General features: G+C 43.3%; 1 protein-coding gene across 1 annotated transcript in view; it reads right to left on the reverse strand.

Annotated features, from left to right (window-relative positions):
- ADAMTS12 (ADAM metallopeptidase with thrombospondin type 1 motif 12) overlaps positions 1-18,642 on the reverse strand; it is a 170,931-nt gene extending 152,289 nt beyond the window's left edge. The window contains exons 1-2 of the mRNA XM_086770225.1: positions 18,516-18,642; positions 13,339-13,700 (exon numbers count right to left, since the gene is read on the reverse strand). Coding sequence (XP_086626351.1) covers positions 13,339-13,700; positions 18,516-18,642 — 489 coding nt within the window. The remainder of the gene's footprint in view (positions 1-13,338; positions 13,701-18,515) is intronic.
- Between the last annotated feature and the right edge of the window lie 967 nt (positions 18,643-19,609).

Here is a 19,609-nt window from a genome sequence, read left to right on the forward strand (position 1 = left end):
GTACAGGCTGGGCGGAGAATGGATTGAGAGCAGCCCTGAGGAGAAGGACTTGGGAGTGCTGGTGGATAAGCTCAACACAAGCCAGCAATGTGTACTTGCAGCCCAGAAAGCCAACCACATCCTAGGCTGCATCAAAAGAAGCGTGGACAGCAGGTCGAGGGAGGTGGTTCTGCCCCTCTGCTCCATGCTAGTGAGACCAAATCTGGAGTACTGCGTCCACCTCTGGCGCCCCCAACATAAGAAGGATGTGAACCTACTGGAGCAGGTTCAGAGGAGGGCCACAAAGATGATCAGAGGGCTGGAGCACCTTTCCTATGAGGACAGGCTAAGAGAGTTGGGGCTGTTCAGTATGGAGAAGAGAAGGCTCCGGGGAGACCTTATAGCAGCCCTCCAGTACCTAAAGGAGGCCTACAAGAAAACTAGGGAGGGACTTTTGACAGGGGCATGTAGGGATAGGACAAGGGGTAATGGCTTTAAACTGAAAGAGGGTAGATTTAGGTGGCACATAAGGAAGAAATTCTTTACTGTGGAGGTGGTGAGGCACTGGAACAGGTTGCCCAGAGAAGCTGTGGATGCCCTATCCCTGGAAACATTCAAGGTCAGGCTGGATTAGACTTTGAACAACCCGGTCTAGTGGAAGGTGTCCCTGCCCACAGCAGTGGGATTGAAACCAGACGATCTTTAAGGTCCCTTCCAACTCAAACCATCCTATGATCTATGATTATTTTCAGCACAGCACTAACAAAACATAAAGGTGTTTTTCATCCTAGTAGAAGGACCCCTGACTGCCCTAGCATGAAAAAGAAGAGCTAATAAGAATGAGAAGCACATCATCATTTCCTTTTTTTTTTTTTATTAATGAAATACAATGCGTCATTGAGACAAGCAGAGTTTCCTTTTCCTATTTGTTTTGCACACCTTAACACAGCAGAAAGACTAGGGAGGGCAAATGCTATCTATTTAAAACCTGTTTGTACAAACATTTAAAGATATAAATAATATTCCTGGCCAGAATATGACCACAGATGAAAAGTACTCACTGACAGCTGTGATGATAATAGCTGCGCTGGCTAAAGAATCCTAGGTAGAAGAAAGTGCAAACGAAATCAAGCAATCTCTTTGGCAGCTGGTGTATTACACCATGCTGCAGAGCAGGCAAGGGGGAGAAAAAATAAAAACATGTCAGTGATGCTGCAAAGAGCAGTTTTATTCCATTCATGAGTCAACACTCCATTTAAGATACTCGAGTAAGTACACAGCCACTGACTAAGAAGTGAAGCTGCCACACCAAACAGGCAAGGTAAAACAGGGACTACACATAAGACATCGACTCCAGGCATCTGTGAGCAAGATTCACTACAACTATTCATGAATCAAGTTTGGAAGTCCTTTATTCTGAGACATTGAACTTTTCCTTTCCTGAAGAAACAGCAGATTGGAAACCTACACACCCACCGTAGAGAGATCTTCAAATGCTTTTTGCCTCCTGTGCTCTCTGTGAAGCAGGCTGCTGGAGTCCACTGGTTTTATTCTGTATACTGCTTTGCATTATACCACACCCCAGCTAGTTCGTCAGCCAGCTACCAGCACACTGCACTCCGTTAGAATTGGTTTTTTATAAGAAAGGATATATTAAAAAATCCAACTTATGAAAAAAACTCTTTCCCACCCACATGAGATGAAAGACTCAGCCCTGTTTGTACTAAATAATATTTTTTAGTGTTATACTGCTATATACATCAACACCTGAACTACCGATCTCCAAATGCAGTTCAGAGCAAGAAGCACCCATGACAGTATCTTCAGAGGGAGGTGGAAACCAAAGGAAAGACACATGTTTTGGCTTTCTTACTTCTGCCTGAAGAACATTCTCAACACACGATGTCTCATGGCACATAGGACCAGCTGTAGTGGCCCCTTTCCCACTGCCTAACCTCACCTGCCTCCTGTCTGATGCTTCCCACGCCTCAGAAGCGGCAGCGCGAAGCAGCATGAGGGCAAAGGAGCATTATGGTTCCTTGCTGCTCCACATGGCTATCCAAACAGATCCACTTAGCTGGCTTCAGGGAGCCCCCTCTCATACATCAGCATACTGCAAGAACCAGGCATGCGATGTCTACAGACACCCGCTCAACCCTGTGTCCTTCATACAAATTTCAAAACTTATGGCCAAATAGTGTATTCATAGTCTGAGCAGGCAGGGCTCCATGCCATGAAATGACACACACAGGAGCACTGAAGGACAGTCACAGCTTATATTCACCACGTTCTCTTATTCAAGCTCTGTCTTCATTTAACTACCTGTAAATGGGGAGAGTTGTGAGGAGTCAGGGCAGTTGCAGTACTGAGGTTACTGTAGAGTCAAGAGCACCAAACTGAATTTTAACCTAAATGCACTCAAGTCTACAACCTCCCCTGTGTGCTTCTTACTTACATCTCAAGACACAGCCCCTCCAAGTCCCTGGCAGTACTGACAGCACAATGAAAATGCTGCCTTTTAAAACCAATTACTAGATTGTCAGCGGCAAACCATGGTATATAATTGACCTAGAAAGACTGATGATTTCTGGCTTATTAAAATAAAAGGGTAACAGTTCTAGAGAGAACTGCACACACAATTTTATTTCACTTAAAGGACCTGAGAAAAAAAATTTGCATAAATCTAGGAAATTATGTGCCAGGCTTGTTTGCCTTCAGTTTAAGATTATGTTTCTGGCCATAAACATTCACAAATAACAATATTCCTCTGCCAATCTTGCAAATACAGATTTGATCCACAGTAGAATTCAAAAATGATTTGCAATTAATAGACTGCCACCACTGTGCAAATCACAAACCATAATTACACAACATTCAGAACATCAAAGACATTGGAAATATTTGTATTGGTGCACTGTATTATGTCTGTCATTCAACACTGATGGAAATACAGCCCAAAAGAAATTCCACTAGTTCAGCTGCCTCCACACTCACCCCCAAAGTAATAGGCATATATCTGATCAGGGACTAATCAAACAAAATTTCTGAGATGGGAACAATTGTTCGGGATTTGTTGTTAAACTACCTGGCATGCAGAAATATAAAAATGAGGAATTTTTTGTGCCAATTCCCTTTCCCTCCTTAAAAGAATCTGGAGATTGAGATCAACTAAAACAGTGTAATGAACAAACAGAGATTTTTTTTCCCAATAATTTCCGTAATTCCAAAATACAAACTGTTCACTAAGTTTTGTTTTAGGAAGTTATCCAAAATCGAGAGGCAAAATCCTAAACAAAAACTTAGTTTTGGATCTAACTAAAGTTCCAGTCAAAGTTACACTATGTGGACATGTCAGGTAAAAGGGAGTGGGGGGAAACATTCTGTTCAGTGATAAAACTCTGCAAACTAAAGGTAGTTGATCTGAAGTTACTAGAAGTAATTACTGATAGCATACTTTCTGGCAGAGACATTTTTCTTACGTGGTACCTATGAAATCAAGTGTAACGGACTTCATTAATGGTGAAATACTACATACAGTATATTAGAGCTCCATAAGTATTCATCAAGGAGACCTGTAGTAACACAAATTATTTATATTTCTTTTGCTAACACAAAAGCATGTAAATTACTAACAGAAGAGTTTCTGCAAAAAGAAAATAAACACGCTTTGTCCTTCAATACCTAATCTACTATTTGCTTGATCTGATCTAATCATAAAGACAGTGGACTTGACTAGGGCTTGATTTATCTATTTAATAAATTCAAACTTGGAGAGAAATTGAGGGAATAGAAAATGAAGGTAAAAACCAGAGGTACCAAAAATAAAGAAAAACATTTGCTTGAACTATTAATTTCCACTGAGCTCCAGAGCTACGGCCATGTTAACAAGGTTGCAAAAGAACACAAAGAATTTTTTGCTCATGGCAACTTTCCTAGTGTTTACATTTTGGATTAAAAATTAGTTTAGAGTCTGTTATACAGAATATAACACAGCTATAAGAAGTTATTCAGCAGAGTAAGGACAAAGGACAACCAATCCTGAGCAGCTGGACACGAAGACAGAACACATAATTCACCGCAGACTAATGAAAATTGCTAAATTATGGCATGGTGAAGGGGTAGAGGAAGCACAGAAATAATCCCAACCTTTGTGTATTAAAATAGTGGGCTCTGACCTACCTGCTACTGTGCAGAAATAGGAACTTGAGCCACCATTTTCATGGAAAAAAACATTTGGAACTATACAAAAAGCCCACCTCCACAGCTGTCCAAGAATGCTGTGTCAAGTGTTCAGAATTACCAGGAAACAAAAAAAAAAAACAACCAAGAATACACCATGCCAATGAGTAAACCATCTCTAACACTGTGCCCAATGTCTCCTCCCAGATAATAGCTTCAGAGGCATTAAATGAAGCTGAGAAAAAGCTAAACAAAAAAAAAACACACCAAACAAACAAAAGAAGATACATCTAAATTAATTTTTAAGTGTCATAATTCATAGTAAAGATTTATGGTTCTAACACTAAGTGACCCAGGGGAGACCAAGAAAGTATATGAAAAACTAACCCATCAATAAATTCGGAACAAAGAAAACATACCCATATCAAGAAATTTGAAAATTTCAACAGAGTTGAAAACAGAAGCAAGGATGAACAAAGGAGAGGCATCCTACTGCCCTGTTCTTACTTTCCCTAGATATTTACTTAGTCATTGTTGGACAGAGGATGCTGGACAAAACAGACATTCACCCTATCCACAGTCTCAATTCTTAGAATTTTCAACAGATTTAGTCCATGACTGTTCCTGATAAGGAAACAGACACAGTTAACACTGCATTCACACAAACAGAATTAAAGTTTGGACTGAGCATTTAGAATCATCTTTGTTTTACATATATATATTTAAAATTGAAAAAGTGGAATTTGAACAAAAGAAAACTTTAAATAAAAAACAGTCACTGCATCAGCTTTTACTGTGTTACAATGGATTTAGATCTACTCCTGGGATTTCCATGTATCAAAAAGCCTAAGCCTATGCAGCAAAGCCTAAGCAAACTTGCTGTTTGCCACGAGAATTGGAATGCACAATAGATGTGTTTAAACATAGGCACTGTTTTAGCCAAGACAACTAGGTTTTTTTATTACTACTTACTTATTTATTTATTTTTAAAGCTTGCAATTTCAGATGAGTCTTTCTCAAGAGCACATCCTGGAGCCAGTGTGTATATAAAGTGCAGAAATATCCCAGCCTAAATTACTAAACACTTAAATACTGTTGCAATTTACTAATGGGTTGGGAAAGTCCCTTGTTAACCACTAGCTTCTGGAAAAACCCAATATATTTGGCCATGGCACAGAAGCCTTCTCAGCATACAGCATGGATCTTAAATCAAGAACTTTAGGTGCAGTGTAACTGTTCTGCAATAACAGAACTATATGTATGTAAATAAATTTGCACATGAATGTGTGTGTCTAATATATGTGTATATAATATATGTGTACATAACCATGCCCTGATGCTAGCGCTGTTCAGAGACTGCAGCTGCTCCTGACAGACAAAGAGAATTTAAGAGGCCTGATCTTCAGGCTGCTGGCTTTCAGCTGGTGCCAGAAGCCAGGCTCAAACAGCTGCTGTAAAAGTATCACCAGCCCATCTATCCTCTAACTGCAAGCAGTAGACACATACTATTTGGCTCTGTTGTTTACATCACCCACTGCTGTTCACCATCTAACATCCTGCCAATGTTTGCCTGCTCAGAACAAGAGAAAGACAGGCTTTTCTTGGTAATTTTCTTTTTTTGAACAGCTAGAAAATAAGGCATGCAATTGGCAAGATTTGTCCCTATTAATGTCACATTATATGCATCACTGACTGATGTTGGAAAGCTTCAGTTCTTCCCCTCTCTTCTGCTCATTATTAATGATTACATACAAAGCATGTGCTGTAATGGGCAGCAGGTACAGCACATTGTTAATCATATGGCAACCAGTGCAAACAAATCTACTTACTTCCAAGCTGAACCCTTCCTTTCAGCATCATGAAAATGGATTAAATTAAAAAAGAAAAAGTTCTATGAAGAGCAGAACTATCAAACCCTTGTTTCCCTACAGAACTGCTTCTCATATGTGAGATTTGCTTCTCATATGTGCTCCATTTCCTCACTTAAAGTAATTTTCTCTAATCTCTCCTGAATCCTCCAGCACTCCTCACCATCAGCTGGGCCAGGGGTAGCATTGCACCCTCCTCAGTAAAAACTTACAGTTGCCCTGAGCCACTGGTCAATCTGCATGTATTCATCCATCATTCATGGATCAAAAGTTCCCACCTTTACCTGCAAAATTCTTAAGAACTCAATGGCTTTGATACCCACGTTTCTCTTTCAGATGAGGTTGAATTTGGCCAACAACTTCCAAAGATACTAGAAGAAATAAAGAACAGACAATCTTACAAACCGCCCATTATTCAGAATCAAGGCAAAACAGATGTTGTATGTATTTTTCACTTCTGGGTTCTAAATCTTTAGACTGAAGTCACAATCCCACCATTTTCCCTCAGTAAACAAGATATTTTTAATTTAAAAAATCACACTTGTAAAATGAGGAGTGATGACTTTCAGAAAAAAAGGAAAAAAAAAAGACACACATATACATAGAAGAGTCATTAAAAAGACTCATGGAAATGGGAAATATGATTGACAGCTCTATACACTAAACATATTCCTAAGTAATTAGCAAATAAGTAGGTAAAGATTTAAATAAAAGAATAAGATTTCTTAAAATTATATTAAAAAGTGACTTTCTTATTCTCAAAAATAGTTATCTTAAAGGAGCATTCTAACCCCAGGTATGCCACTGAAATCAGTTTGTACTGACTAATTCTTATCTTAACCTACCCCAGCAATGACTGTTCCATCAAATCGTAACAACTGTGTTATAAAAACTTCAGCCATACCCAGCTTCTGGGCTAACTTCATATTGGTTAAAGGTGACAAGGCTAACACCAGGAGCCACAGACACAGCCAGATTCTCATGTATTGAGATCACTTATGAGATTCGTTTGACCTGCCAATTAGAGTATTTCTGAAGACAAAAGACTGGGGGAAGGGAGCTGGCAGATGGATAGCTGAAGTTCAAACACAAAGAAAAGGGATGGATGTTAAAGTATTGCAGCAAACACTAGCCAAATTTGAATAATGAATCTGGGTGAAAAAAAAAAACACAAACAAAAAAAAACCAAACAAAAACATACCATCACACACCCTATCCTTGGATCATCTTCAAAAAAAAAACCCAAATCCACACAACACAACCACAACACTAACCAAGCAAGAAGAATAGCCAGATATTTGTTATTATATGGAGAAAAGAGGCAAACCAAGTACGACAGGGAACAGGTGCACAGGGAACACTGTATTGACTTGCAGTGTAAATTTTCCTACTTACAGTATTTTCCACACTACTGCCTAAGAGAAGAAAGACACAAGAGAGAGACAACAGAGTCTGTCTTAGCAGGCATGTCCTTCTCTATACATGACAGAACAAGCCAAATCACAACACGCAGACTTTGTAAGTCTCCATTATACCCAACCATGAAGCAATTCCTACCCACAAGGAAAAGGTCGGCAGCTTGCTTTCACGCCTGGCATTCTCCAGACACCTTATTCTTACATTTGGTTCCAGCAGATTATCACTAGCTGGACAAACCAAAAGACGCTACTCTGGAGATGTCACTGACATCTATATAAAGACAAAACTGGCAGATGAGGGCCATCTGCCATGCTTTCAACCGCAAGCAGGACCCACCAAGCACTATAAGGCAAAGAAGTAAGAGACTCTCCTAGAGGAAGCAAGGAGAGATGAGTGAAGAGGAAGAGTCCCCTGGAGAAGAATTTGTGTATGTCTCTCAATACTCTTGTTCCCATAACGGAATTCATCTATTTGAGGTAGCACAACAGCAATATATGCCAATTCATCTCTTAAAATAGCAGTCACCAAAACAGAATGTGTGTCCAAATGTGTTCTGGGCCTGTACAATCCCATGTGAGGGATCAGTGCTGAATCTAGTTTCGGGTGGTCACAAAAGCAACTGAAGAAAAGGTTACATCTCCTCTTTCCTTAAGTGTATTTCTGCACTGGCGCATACTTTCCACTTACTATAATCAAAAACCACTTGCATTTGAAAAGAAATCATTTTGTTGGTCACAGGTATATCACAAGGGAATAGAAAGACATGGTCATTTTCCAGGGCTATATGAGTGAATTGTTTAGAACAGTAGCTTTGCAGAGCTCTGGTAAATACAACAGATTAACAAATTGTTAATAAGCAACTAATCTCACAAATTGGGAGATAAACAGCTAGAGACCTCTATTGTAAGCTTAGCAGTCCATTTTTTCGTGCATTACTTTAGAACAAAATATTTTAAAACTGTTTTAAAGATTCCTTTATCCCTAAACCTGGTCTAAGGAAAATACCGAGTACTCTGACATCCTGATGCAGGCTTTCCATATCCACAGCAGAGGAAAGTCTAAACAGCAGCATTAGACCACTTTCACAGGGCACACTACCACTACCATACTGTTACAGGACCTGCACATAACTGTTCAGCTAGGATAGAGCACACATAGGTAACACGTGGGTCAGCATGGAAAAGGCATCTCACACTAATTAGAAAAGCTTCTTGGCATGTAGCAGGAGGACAGATATCATGCTGAATTCCCCAAAACTGAAGCAAGTCTGCAACAGATAAAACACCATTGGTGGACTTTAGGGTACATTGAGTGGACCGAATTAAGAATACAGGCGACACTGTACAAGTACCAGAGCTCATTCTTAGGCTTCATATAATGGTGATATCCTGCAACAAGGAGAACAGTTACATTTGAGTAGAACTCAGACAACATTCTGCTTTTTGCTGGCAATCTTGCCGTGTGTCAGGGCAGACACAGATCTGCCCAGAGAGGAGACACTTAGAGCATCTCCCACCAGCTGCCACATAAAGAGAAATGGTGGCACAGCCACGAATTAAAGCTTTACAGAGGGCTGCCCCAAAGGTGGCTGCGCACAGAGGGAAGAACTGGGGTGGGGAAAACTGTTCAGAAATCCTGGGCACGGGCAGCAGACTTGACCTGAGCAGCCAACAGGTTTTGTGTGCATGTCTGTCACTGCTAAGAAACAGCAATGTTCTACAGTACCTGGATTTTGGGACAGGGAATAAATAAACAAACAGTCCTTCATGACTTTGTACTGCATCGCTGTTGCCTGGGCAGCAGACAATGACAGCACTTCTTACAAATTATGATGCCCATCAGGATAGAGGCAACCCTCCGACCAGCTGGAGACAGCCAAAGTGGATCTGTCCACTGTGCTACACAAAGCCCAGTACAGCCGGGAACCTACCAGGTATGTGTGTACAGATAATTCTCAATTTCCATACTAATGTTCTTCCATTCTTCTGCCATTTCCGTGCTAATGCTTCTATAGCCTTTGAAGATAAAAGTATTACCAGAAGCAACTGTGGATGGACAGCTTTACACTGTAAACAAGTGTCAAGGAAACAAAGCCTTAATGATGCTCTGTCATATAAAATATACTATAAACAATGCCTATGTTACTGATTAATAGAGAGGGCCTTGTTCCTAATGCAGAGGACAGACTATCAGAGAAAAATTCTCTTCCCAGCTCTATCAGAGTTGGTGCATAAACCTAGGGTATTCATTCACAAAGCTTCACTGAGCTTTGCTCCCTCCCAGCCCTACTGACTGACAAGCTGACACTACTGCTGTGACACAAGGACTAACACAGGACTGAGAATTAAGGCATTCATATTTGGAAAAGTTCATTATAATCTTCTGCGGAAAGGCAATGTGGAAACACAAAGCATTAATTAGAGTTGTGCCGTAAATAGTCTGCAAAGACAAATCCAAATATTATTTCCACCTAGAGAGAAAAAAAAACAAAAGTATTTTCTCCCTTTACTTCCTCTTGGAAACTTTTTGCTACCTAAAAGATTTCATGTCTGCTCTCTTCCCAGACTCTCTTCCAGTATCCACTGGAACCACAGATTGATCCGTTTCTGGTGCTCCAGTAGTGACTTCCTCTCTGGGGTTTCCTCCTCCAACTATGATCCAAAATAAACAGCGAGGTCTACCCCACTCCTCCCATGTCAACACAGTCTCATGCATTATTCTAAAAGATCCAGAAGTGCAAAAGCCTTAATTAGACAACTGACTCGGAGAAGAAGAGACAGAGCTTACAGTATCATGTTCTTCAACCTGTTAACAAGGTCATAACCTATTTAGCATGAAAGGGAAACAAGGATATCACAAAATGTTAGGAAAAAAAAAGAAATTGGAAATTACAATTCAGTTCCTCCCTCTGCCATTTTGTTGTCCTTATCCTCTTGTCTGATTTTGCCCAAATCCTTTTATGAACCTAGCCATTTGTTTCCAAATATATTTCTGAAAAGAGAGACACGTTTACATTTTAAAAAATAAACGACGTCATACAATGACTGTCCCCTCTATTCTTATATCTCAAATCTGTCACTCTGTTATGGTGTCTTGCAGGCCATTTTGGGAACATACAAATACATAGGTGTAGTGGTGTAACCTAGCAGGCAGACAAACATTACACAATCGTTCGCTCAACCCCGCACCCTCACTCTTTTAAACAGCAAAACAGAAAACATAATGGGGCGGGGGGCGGAGAAAAAAGGCAGAAATAGACTTGGTGCTGAAGAGCAAAAAAATTGGGGATCTCCAGGATGGAAATAATTTACCATTAGCCCAGGAAGCAGCAGACCAGCACAAACAGTTTCAGAAACATCAGGTCTTTATCCTGAAAACCAGACTGCATTTCTCAATGCTGGTAAAACTATTCATTAATAAATGTTTTCATATGACACTAGATCTTTTGGAAAACTTCCAGGGGAAAGTCAAGCTAAACCACCCTTCCTCAGCTTGTGGCACTCAGAGCAATTAAGAGATTCAGACCCAACTCTTATTGCAACCTCTTCCAAGCAGTGACTTCTCGACATCAAAAAACGTCCCATCAAAACCATCGTGTTTTTCCTTGGAGGTCACTTTCAACCTGAATTAATTTAAGATTCTGTATTTTCAAAGTTTCAATTTGGTGTAGGGAGAGAAGCCAAACCATGACAGTATTTTTCTGAGACAAGTGTTTTGCCAAAAAGAAAGAATCCCTATGCCTGTATGCTAGCAAACACTGTTTTAAAAACCTCCAAATCAAAGTAAACCTCAAAAAGTTTGTAATCCAAATGAAAGGATCACTTTGAAGGATATTACCAAGCTGAATTTAAAATGTAATTTTAGTATTTTTTTTTAATCCTTGTTGCAGACTAAATACTTCAGAAGGCATAATGGAAGACCTAGCACCTCATTTTCAAGTTCTCAATAATAAAAACTAAAAAACAACCAAAAGAACTACTTATATCATCATATCTCCTTTTCCTTGCTGACCCTGTATGACCATAATGTGTTTCAGGTAAGTTTTGATAAGTTGATCCCCACTGGAAGAATTACTTAGAAAATCCTTGATCTTCATGCCTGTGGGCTGGAGCTTCTGATCTCAAGCAATGGTCTGTTTCTCCAGGCAACGTGCCAAAAGTGTTATCAGACTTTCTGTAAGATTCCAAAGTTTCCCATTTAATCTACATCAGAGCTGACTTCATGATCCTTTTCATACATTGCCAGGACACTTCTGTAACCCAGTGATTTTCCAAAGCTTCTGAAAGCTTCGTACTTCTCAACAGCAAGGAACATGCTTGGATACTGACAGGCTGGCAGGGAAAACTTTACAGACACTCACCTTAGTGTTCAGCTCAGGATCAAGAGTGAAACATCAGTCCCTAGTCCGTCACAGACCGAGATGTGTTGGCCAAAAGGCATCAGTGCACTGCTCTATGCACTTTCAAATAATATCATTGGGCACTCAAGGATCAAGGTGCTAGAGCACATGCAAGCTGTACACACTTCATCACCTCTGCCCACAAATTCCACAAACCCTTTGAGATTTGCCTGTCACAGATTACACGTGCCATTTTAGATGGCTCCCTACAGCATCCCCTTCACATTCAGGTAGTTTGTCTCATCTTCCCCTTCCTGACAAGACAGGTTCAGTCTTATTCTCTAGAACAAGAAACCTAAGCTACGATAGTGCTAAAAAACAAAGCACAGCAAAATAAGGTTTCTACCTCCTTGTCTCAGTGTGAGAAATGTAAGACTTCAAGTTCCAGTCTTAGAAGTCCTCTTTTGAATGAGGGATGCCTAGAAGTCATTCAGGTTTGAATTTAAAGCTCTATCTAAGGTTGCATCTACTCTATCATTTATTTCTGAAGTTGCAGGGCAGTTCTGAAGCAAATCTCCCAGTTTTCCCAGCCTACCATCAGTTGGTTTGATTTGCAGAGTATTTTCAATTCACCTGAGCTATATTCTTTTTACAGGAAACTAAAACAGCTCACATCCAGGCATATACTAAAAGCACTCCAACTAACTGGATCCCACCTGGAGTACTGTGTCCAGTTCTGGAGCCCCCAGCACAAGAAGGACATGGACCAGCTGGAGAAAGTCCAGAGGAGGGCCACAAAGATGATAAGAGGGCTGGAGCACCTTTCCTATGAGGACAGGCTGAGAGAGTTGGGGCTGTTCAGCCTGGAGAAGAGGAGGCTCCGGGGAGACCTGATAGTGGTCTTCCAGTACCTCAAGGGGGCCTACAAGAAAGATGGGGAGAGGCTGTTCAGTAGGGCCTGTTGTGATAGGACAAGGGGTAATGGTTTTAAAATAGAGGGAGGTAGATTTAGATTGGATATTAGGAAAAAATTTTTTACAATGTGAGTTGTAGAACACTGGCACAGGTTGCCTAAAGAGGTGGTGGATGCCCCATCCCTGGAAACACTCAAGGCCAGGCTGGATGGGGCTCTGAGCAACCTGATCTAGTGGGGGATGTCCCTGCTCCTTGCAGGAGGGTTGGGCTAGATGACCTTTGAAGGTCCCTTCCAACTCTAATCATTCTGTGATTCTATCAAAGCAGTGACTGGATATTTGGATGACTTCAAGCCATATGAATGATAGAGATGTTCAGTCCAGACCACCAGAAAAAAAAACCTACCAAAAAGTAAACCCCAAGGGGCCTCAGCATCAACTTCTGACCTTCTGATTATCTCTTCCAAAAATCCAAAAGACATCCACAGTATTAAACTGCTTCTTTCAGAGTACTATGCCAGTAAGGTATCAGATTGTCTCATCCAATTTCTTACCAGATATATTCATATGCCAACACTCTAGCTCAGTTTTAATGACACCAAAATTAGCCCAGAACCCCAATAAAGGTCACATCACTTACCAGGCCATCGCAAGTGCTGATTGCCGCTGTCCCACTCCCAGAACCTGGCTGCAACACTGTGCCAATGAAGTGGCAAGGAACTCCTGAGCGAGTTGCAATTTTCGCAGTACTGTGGTTCCCACGTCTCCTTTCTACTATGTAGTTATGGGAAAGAAATCCCACATGGACAGTCAAGTTAAAAAACAGATCCTTCTCCCCATGGTTAATTTTGTAATACAACATATTTTCCTTTTTGCTGAGATCTCTCTTCTTCTTTGTGTTTGAGATATGATGGTGTAAATTAAAGGAAAGAAAATGTCCGCTTGCATCTACTCTTGCTGGATCAACCACGTGGTATTCTGGCAATGTCTTGATAAATTGCTCTGAGAAGAGGGGAGAAAAAGAGGTAAAACTAGGGTGAGTGCTAGCCTGTTCAGATCTTGCATTACTTAAAAGGAAACTCAAAAGTGACGGTAATTCACCACACCATCCTATCAACACAAAGGCAGGCAGTGCACAGACCACCATGCAATACTATCCTCATTTGGCCTTTCTGCTCTCCTATTTTAACACTCCATTTAGACACTGAATATTCTTCTTTCCAAATATTTTGTCACCATTCATATACAGGATTGACTGTCACACACACCCCCATCCCGACTTCCCAGTTTCACAAGAGCTGGGAACTCTCTCTGTCCCAGGTTCCCAGCACATGATGCTCAAGGAGAGCATCAAGGAGATCACCCTCACACATCCAGAAAACTGAACACCTGAAGTACAAGACAGAGCCTTACAAATATACTTGGGTGAAAAGAACGCTACTAATTGGCTTGATAGGCTGTGGCAATAGCAGTAGCATAAACCTTAGCAGATGCTAAGGGAAGGGAGGGAATTTTAAAGCACGGTTTGAAGAGGAATGAAGTAACCATGCTCTTTTTCATAAGGGGTTCCAACCAGGATAAGATTGGACACCTTATCATGTGTCAGGGTCTAGCAGGGGAAGAAAGTGTTACTGGCATTCTTGTCTCCTGCTATGATACAGAATAAACAGCACCTGTTCCCTTTTTTTTTTTTTTTAACTTCAGTGTAAAACTCAAAAGCCCCAAGCAAATAACATAAATCCACATAAAACACAGTCCATAAGAACTCATACCCTAAAGGCCAGTTCTTCCACCAGCATACTTGACTTCAGCCCAAGAAATCACAGTCTGAACATATTTCATCGAAAAGAAATTCTGAGGGTACATGTCATTCCAGTTCCTCTTTCCCCAGGGCTGTTCTTCATTCCCAAAGTCCCAGCCACTTATACATGAAGTGATTACACTTCATTTATTAATTAAGCTGGTTAACAAAGCAATTAGCCTGCCCCAGGTACTTCCAGAGCAATTTACTCCTCCCTAGGACTGGTAAGACAATCCTTCTAGAGATACTTCTCTCTATGCTGCCTACATCTTCAAAGCCACACATGATAAATAATGTCCAGACAGACAGCTGTCTGGATTCATCGCCTTTGGGAAGAAACATATCTCCTTTGCCCTCATTAGCTGCAGTACGAGACGTGGCTGCCCATGTTTCCTCAGGCCATGGACCCCTGAGACACCTGCACTGAAACACTCCCAGTTCAGAAAAACCCAAAACAAGACACACAAAACCCCTGCTTCCCAGCACGTATACAAAACTACATGAGAAATCAGTAGCACCTTTATTTCAGAAGCAAGCTTATTCTCATACACAAGAGATCTCTTTGTACACAAGCATTCCCATCAGCCTACAATGACTTTGTGCTTTTGCAGGACAAGCCACAGCAGTGAGCTTTTAGATCTCCACAGTGGCAGGTCTTGACAACATGGAGACCAACACCTACCACAAGCTCTGAGAGATATCTCCTGCCCTTGTCCACATAACCACAGCAGCAGCTGAGACACTGAAAACTCAGTCCACACCTTCCCGCCTGCAGTTTACACAGCCCGTAAATGGCACAAAAGGTGCCAGCTGCCTGACAATTTAGCAACTGAAGCTAAGCCAAGGCCCCCCGTTCCTCACACTCCTGAGTGCAGCAAAAAATGGGCAGGAAGAAGAGAGAGGAAACATCCAAAAATACACCTTACCCACAGGAGTGATATTGTAAGACTTCCAGAAGTCCCACAACCCATATTGTGCTGGTAAAGACAGGCTAACAGAGAATGCTGCAAGACCAGGCCCCTTTTCTATGGTTTTCAGCACAACTCATGAAATAATCAAATTAAATGCCTGAAGCAAAACTTACTCATTTGCTGTCACTGTGCGATTTGCCTCTGCTTGATGTCTTGAGCTTAATTTGTTGTGGCTTAACTGTTAAGCTCTGTGCAAGACCAAAGACTTGCGGTTTTGGACTTCAAACTATTCAAGGAAGTTTTTTTATTTCATCACTACAGCAATTACCGCATAGAGGTTAAGGCAAATTAGACATCATCATCAGTAAAGGGGAAAATAATGCCTCAGCATCTGGTGGCATCAGGATTATCAAAGCAGAGAAGTCTAACTTCTTCCACCCACTCCTTAAATACTAATTTCTGAATGCTAGTCGCTGGAGAGGGGAATTATGCTGTAATAATAATACACTGTGATGTAACTGCAGAAATTAATTATTAAAAAGTTTTCAAAAGACCAGAGGGAATAAGATTACAACATAACAAAGCTGAACTACATAAGGCTAAAAATATTTCTGCAAGTAATCATTATCAGTTTTGTCTAGACTATTGGGTAGAGGTTAGCAAAGTCAATTCTACCAATAACAGAACAAATTACTGAGCTCCACGCTAAGCCTAACATATCTTGACCTTTCAAGCTGGCAAAGAGTCTAAAGCAAAGATAGGAGGTACGACTCTGGCAATACCTTTCCACTCTTCTAGGAAAGAGTAACACTCTACTAGAAGGTAGAAGTAACAAACAGAGTAACTTAATACATGCAACCCAGACTGCACAAGAGTAAGAGTTGCATTCTTCAACACTGACCGCTTCACTTTTCCTAAAGTAATAGTTAATTTATATTAAAACACCACAGGTTCTCAAAAAACTTAGTGCCAGCAAACACTAAATGTAGGGAATCTATCCGAGTGCCACTGACAAGCCTTGGGGCTGGCACATCATGGTGTCCTCCTTGGCCAGCTAGAATACTCTCCACTCCTCAGAAGCCCTGCCTGGATCTATATGCTAGGAAAGGGAAGACTTCCCTGGGTGGCTTGTGCAGCTCCAGAGAATGTTCTACCATTCCACAACTGCAGCTTTGCATCAGTGCTGCAAGCAAGACCAAAACATCACACTGAGCAGGACAGGCTCCAGTCAATACTTTGCTGTGTTTGCACAGGCCCCTCTGGGCACACGGAGTGAGCAAGTTCCTTCACACTTGTTTGACAAGCCTAAGAATTAAGTTGCTGCAGAAACCTTCCTTGCATACCCTTCTAATTCTGCATCACTGAAGCAAGCTGATAATACTCAAAACCACTGCTGTCTGTTCTGCTCCTCTGTGGGTTCAAACTCACCACACATGACAGAGAACTGCATATATTAAGAACAGCTTTACACAAAGTAAACTAGGATAAAGAGAAAAACACACACAGTCTGTCACACATGACAGGAAATACACAATTTCTTTTAGACAGATAATATGTTTCCTGACAAAATTCCTTTAAGATATGACACATCATCATTTGCCATTGTTTCATCTCCATCTTTGTATTCATCTACATCTGCCCCTCAGACTCTCTGGCTTCTTTCCAAACGATTCCTTGGGATAGGAAATAGCGTTGCTCATCTCTGGACAAAACATCTTCCCAAGCCAAAGGAAGGCTCTGCACCCAGGAAACACCCTGAGCTGTGAAGCTCATGGCAAGGGCATCTTTAACTGTTCCATCCACCATTCTCATTGTGGATGTGGAGGGAGCACAACATTGAACTTCACTTCAGCTATGTGAGAAACAAATTTCAGTCCTGAGTACTTAGCACTGCATTCAATCTTCCTTTCAAAAAAAAATTACCCAAATTTTGAACTGTCCCTTTACACAAAGCTATTTGCAAACTCTTGGAAAAGCCTGCATTTTTTTTTATGCCTAGAAAGTTAAATTAATCCTACATTCGGTTCCAAATCCCTGACAATTAAACAGTTACTACATGCTAACACAGCCATCCCTGTTCTGTCCCATTCAAAGTCACAGAAACGGAATGACTGTTTGCATTCACTTTGAATGAATCCAACAAGAACTAACTTCAGGATAATTGTTCACTTTTCAGGCAGCTTACTTAACGCCTTTTCCTTTCCATGATCTCTGAGGGGAACAGAAGACTTTCTCCTCAGTGTTCAAGCTCTCCCACTGACAGCGCCACAGCTGTTGACTGCATTAGGAAGGTTTTCAGGAAGCAAAATTTCCTCTTACACTTTCGGGTCTACTACCACCAGGCAGAGTCTTCCAGCTAGTAATTTTTCTCTCGCACCCTGTAACAGGCAACAAGATAAAACTCCTGAGTTACACTGCCCCAGCGACATGTGCAGCCGCTACCAACCGGGCAAATGAAGGTAATTCACTTGAGGGAGCAACCTCAAGAGACTCCTCTCGCAGATGAAGCCTCGCTCTTAATTTACTGTCCTCACTGAATATGAAAAAGTCTCAGTGGGGTTTGTATCTTGATAACAACAATCCTTCTGCAGTTTGGGCGGCTGCACTACAGAAGTGATCATATGTTTAAAAAAAAAAACAAACCCAAAAACCAGGACTTTTTCAGTTTAGTGGTACTAAACGATACTGGTACTTAGGGAGATGCCTCTTAAGGAGGAAGATGAGCAAGACACAGGATTTACAATGCCTTCACCTACGAAGTGCAACTCAACGACTGCCAAAAAGCAGCAGGCAGGCAGAGGCTGAGCCGTGGGCTCTCACTGCAAAACTTCCCAGCCTGGAGCTGCCAGCCGCCGGCGGCCCTGAGGGCAGCGCTGCGAGCCCCTACCCCGCCGGAGCCCGGGCAGCACCGCTAACAGCGGACCGGGGACGGCGCGGGAGGCCAAACAGCGGGGCTGGCGGCCTCTCCTGCCCGAGGAGTCCCGAGAAGCAGCCACCCGGCCGGCTGGAAGCGACCGGGAGCGGAGGCGGCGGCGGCAACCCCCTCTCCCTCACGCCGTGCCCGGGAAAACTCTCCCCACCCCACACCGGCCCGCCGCCACTGACCTTGCTTCCCGTCGGGGAAAAGCGAGCTGCCGGCCGGCGGGGCCCTGCCCAGGCAGGGCGCTTGGACGTGAAGGACGAGGAGCCATAAGGGGACGTGTGCCGCCCGGCTCCGCGGGACACATGGCATGGTGCGGGCGGGGAGCGCCGAGCCTAGCCGGGCCGCGGCATGGCCGGGCGGCGGGGCAGCGGCGGAGCGGCCTCCCGGCGCCGCCCGGACACAGGCACCGCTCCCCAGAAGGGCTGCGCGGGGCCGTCCCGGTGTCTGGTTTCTGCCGGCTGAGGCAGGAGGGCTGCGGGGAGGGAGCTGCTCCCGGGAGCCCCCGCCTCGGAGCCGCCGGGGTTAACGCGCCGGAGCGAACCGGGCCGGGCCGGCGGGAATGGGAGGAGAAGAAAGGCCGCCAGCGGGGCTGCCGCCACCCCCCCCTACCCCCTCCGCCCTCCTCAGCGGCAAAGGTGGGGCGTTAGCCCCGGCAGCCCTGGGGGAGGGCCGGGTCGCTCAAGGCAGCCTCCCCTCCCCGGCCCCACACCGCGGGTCTCGGCTGAGCGGCCGGGGAAGGGGCCCACCGCGGCCTCGCAGCCCCGCATTCGCCCAGGCAGAGCTTTTCCCCCCGCTCGCCACCCCGGCTTGTGGCGAAAGTGCTCGAAGCACGCGGGTGTGGCAAGCGTTTTCTGCCACTTCCCGCCGCAGCAGCCGAGGGACGGCGGGGGCTTCGCCCTGCCTGAGGAGCCCGGAGGGCGGGCAGGAGCCCAAGGACCCTCAGGCCCCGGCCCGGGCCTCTGGCCCCCGAACAGCCAGAGCCCGGCCTCCAGGTTGCCTCCCTGGGGCGCCCAGGCCGTTCCTGTGTTTTAACAGTGTGCTGCCATATTTGGGTTACTTCTGAATGTCACCTCTTGGTAGAGAAAGTTTCTGATTGCCTTGGCACCTGTATTTTTAAGCATGTGAGGGTGGTGGAACACTGGAGCTGGTTGCCCAGAGAGGTGGTGGATGCCCCGTCCCTGGAAACATTCAAGGCCAGATTGGATGGGGCTCTGAGCAACCTGATCTGGTCGGGGATGTCCCTGCTCCTTGCAGGGGTGTTGGACTAGATGGGCTT

Source organism: Chlamydotis macqueenii, chromosome Z, assembly GCF_036417535.1.
Source record: "Chlamydotis macqueenii isolate bChlMac1 chromosome Z, bChlMac1.mat, whole genome shotgun sequence".
NCBI lineage: Eukaryota > Metazoa > Chordata > Aves > Otidiformes > Otididae > Chlamydotis > Chlamydotis macqueenii.